The sequence below is a fragment of the Protomyctophum parallelum genome, assembly GCF_964188405.1.
Source record: "Protomyctophum parallelum genome assembly, chromosome: 21".
Taxonomy (NCBI): domain Eukaryota; kingdom Metazoa; phylum Chordata; class Actinopteri; order Myctophiformes; family Myctophidae; genus Protomyctophum; species Protomyctophum parallelum.
The window spans coordinates 34,158,193-34,161,604 of record NC_139713.1 but is presented as its reverse complement, the minus strand read 5'-3'; the positions used below and the strand labels follow the sequence as shown (position 1 = coordinate 34,161,604).

At 52.1% G+C, this 3,412-nt stretch overlaps 1 protein-coding gene across 1 annotated transcript in view; it reads right to left on the bottom strand.

Moving 5' to 3' along the window:
* The window catches only part of skor2 (SKI family transcriptional corepressor 2), a gene marked incomplete at both ends in the record, with an annotated part of 13,336 nt that extends 11,892 nt beyond the window's left edge, over positions 1-1,444 (bottom strand). The window contains one exon of the mRNA XM_083793600.1: positions 1-1,444. This exon is cut by the window's left edge and continues 443 nt beyond it. Coding sequence (XP_083649726.1) covers positions 1-1,444 — 1,444 coding nt within the window.
* Between the last annotated feature and the right edge of the window lie 1,968 nt (positions 1,445-3,412).

Here is a 3,412-nt window from a genome sequence, read left to right as displayed (position 1 = left end):
CCGACCTGCCGAGCGCCGCCGCGGCGGCCCTGAACTCCTCGCCCGTCTCCCCTCCTCCTCCCCCGGCGCCTGCGTGCAGCTTGGCGACGCTCTCGGCGTCTTTGACGACGGGCCGGAAGGCGGAGCCGTAGCTCGGCTTCCGGCTCTGGAGGTTCGGGGCGTCGAGCAGCTTCAGCCACCCCTCGGACGTCGCGGGGCGGAGGTCGGGCGTCACCGCCGGGCACTCGGGATCGAACAGCCCGGATCTAGGCGCCGCCGCTCCGCCGGCGCCAGTTCCGGCCATTACCGCTCCGACGGCGTTCCCGGCCATTGCGCCGGGCTCGCCGGGGTCGGACAGGTCCAGGAAGGCCTGGCGGAGAGAGGAGCTGTCCGCCAACGAGGAGAGGGCGCCAGGCTGTGGCTGGAGGTACGTGGGGACAGGGATCCCCCCGGCCGCTCTGGGAGGCCAGAACATGCAGAACGGAGGGTAGAAGGTGTCCTTACGGCCTGGCCACAATAGACCGGACAGCCCGGCTCCCTTTTGCCCCGGCGAAACCTCGCCGTCGTCCTTCTTCTGCTGGCAGAGGCCGAAGGCCGGGAAGGAGTAAGGGGAGGGGAACAGGGACGTGGGAGGGAACTTCTGCAGCATGCCAAAGCCTTTGCTCGGGACCGGGATGACGGGGTAGCTGCGCGGCGTCTTGTGGGGAGACAGGCCTCCCCCGTCCAGCTCCTCGTCCTCCTCGAAGCGGCCTCTCTTCTGACCGCCCAGGTCCGGGCCCATCATGTGAGGCATCACGGAGCCGGGGTGGCTCTTCACCGACCCCATGCAGTGGGAGGGGAGGGCTCTCTTCCGGCTGCCCCCGTTGAACATCGCCTTCACGTCCTCCCACGCGAACACCAGGTGATCCGGAGGCACCTTCTCGGAGAGCTTCAGGTGCCGGCGCCAGGAGTTGAAGTTGGCGGCGTCGGGCTGGGTGTACTTGGCCTCCGGGGTGCGGTGGGAGTGGAAGATGAACTTGTTCGGGGAGAAGTACATGTTGCAGTACGAGCACTTGATGCACTTGGCCCGCGAGCTGTTGTAGCGCGCCGGGATGAAGTTGCCGCGGGAGCCCCACGCGCACTCGTGGGACACGTCGAAGGCGAAGTTGTCCGGCAGCTTGGGCGGGTTGTTCTCGCCCAGGAAGGACTTGCAGAGGCGCTCGGCCTCGCGCTTGGTGATCATGCCGCAGCGGCGCGACGAGATGGGCATGGCGCCCGCCCGCCGGAGGATCTCCAGCTGCACGGGCGTGCACTGCACGCAGGTGATGCCCAGCGCCACGCGGCGGTTGTGGATCTCGTTGTAGCTGTAGTTCTTCAGCAGCGTGTTGGAGATCTGCGCCAGGCAGAGGCGCTCCAGGCTGTCGATGACCAGCGACACGATGGGGATGCCGTACAGGACCACCCGGCCCACCTGGTTGGGCTTCATCATCTGGGAGGAGGGGGGGGCGGAGGCGGGGGAGGAGGTTGAGTGGAGGTGGGGCGGCGGTCTGGGAGGAGTCAGGGGCGAGTCCTGCGGGTTATTATAGGGACCTGCTGGGGTTGTCATGGCGTTGTTGTTGTTGTTGTTGTTAGGTCCGGGAAGAAGTGTCTTTTCCATGCCAGGAATGGGGGGGGGAGACAAAAACAGAGCGACCTAACGGAAAGATATAGAAAGAAGGAAATTCAGAGTGGAAGAAAAATAATTCATATGAATTGTATTATGCATGGATTGTCACCCAGGACCGAACCTTGGCTTAAGCCTATAAATATTGAAGTTTAGTTTATCATATACCCCTGGTCTTATTTATTGACACATAAATGCTAAAAGGACATTCATTCACAGTGTGTGGAGGGAGGGAGTTGACTGAAACACAATATGTGCTGCTTGGCTGTCAGCCACGTCATTATTACGCAGTCATATTGTCACTAGGGCACTATTTTCGTCAGTGCTATACTGCTAAACCCCTTGTCCCTTTAGCTTTTTTTTTTACTATTTTGAAAAACATTAAAATTATTCAACTCTTCAACACTTTGTGAGCTTGTAGAACGGCTTTTTGAATTATTCAAAAAAAAAATCAAAATAGTAAAAAGAAAAAGAAAGAAAAAAAGGCAAAGAAGTTTATGGGTAAGGGATTTAGAACTGATGGAAATAGGGCCCTTATAGAGTTGGACCTACTTTTACTATTATTATTAGAAGAAGAATTTACACATTGCCTCCGTCTCTGCTTTCCTGTCTGTCTCTATACTGTATACCCTGAGCTGTATTTTGCGTGTCTTAAGTACCAGGTCTTATTCCCTAACTTCGGCTATTCTGAGTGGCCAAAGAGCATTGACCACACCTCCAGGTCTTTAGTTTACTCAAGTTAGGGAATAAGACCTGGTACTTAAGACACGCAAAATACAGCCCCCTAACTACTATATACTGTCTGTTTGTCCTATACTGCATGCATCTCCCTCTCAGCTTTCCTCTATCTATCTCTTTGTGTCCCTCTCAGCTTTCCTATACTGTGTGTCTCTCCTACACGGTCTCCCTTTCAGCATTCTCCTATACTGTCTTCATCTCAGCTGCTTTCCTATACGACATCACCCTCTCAGCTTTACTGCGGTCTTTTTCACTGTAATATAGTATAGGCCTAGTAGTAGTAGTAGTAGTACTAGTACTAGTAGTGGAAAGTACTGGCTCCAAAACTGTGGAATGCACTTCCCATTGCAGTCAGAACTGCAGCATCACTCCCAATCTTCCGCCGCAGTCTGAAAACCCACCTTTTCAGACTCCATCATGGCCCATAGCACTTACCCTAACCCCTTAGATAGCATTTCTGTAGACTTAGATATAGCATTTGATACAGACTTATAGCATGTTATGTAGACAGCACTATAATTGCATTGTATGTATATAGTCATAGCACGTCATAGTACATATATAGCATAGTTAGTATATATGTATATGTATAGCTTCATTATATAGATATTCCACTGTTACTTTCTTAGCTTACGCATGTTTCTTGATGAATGTTTTTATGTGATCTATTCCCATGCTTTTTTTGTTCTTGCTTAATGTAAATCGCTCTGGATTAAGAGCGTCTGCTAAATGCCTAAATTGTAAATTGTATAGAGACAAAGTGGAGAACAGACTCAGATCTCAAGGTTTTATTGTTACTTACATGTCATATATGCATGGTACAATACAACTACAGTAACATTGCATGCATGCAGTGAAAGTGTATAAAAATAAAAACATCATGGTTGTGTCCAACTGCAAAAGCATATAAAAACATGATGTACTCCACCTTAAGTGTATCTGCATTCTGTCTGTCTCTATATCGTAGAACTCAGTGGTTCCCAAACGTTTTAGCCCGCGTGACACAAAAGAGAAATGGGATGTATCCCCGGGACGCAAACTATAGGGGAAATA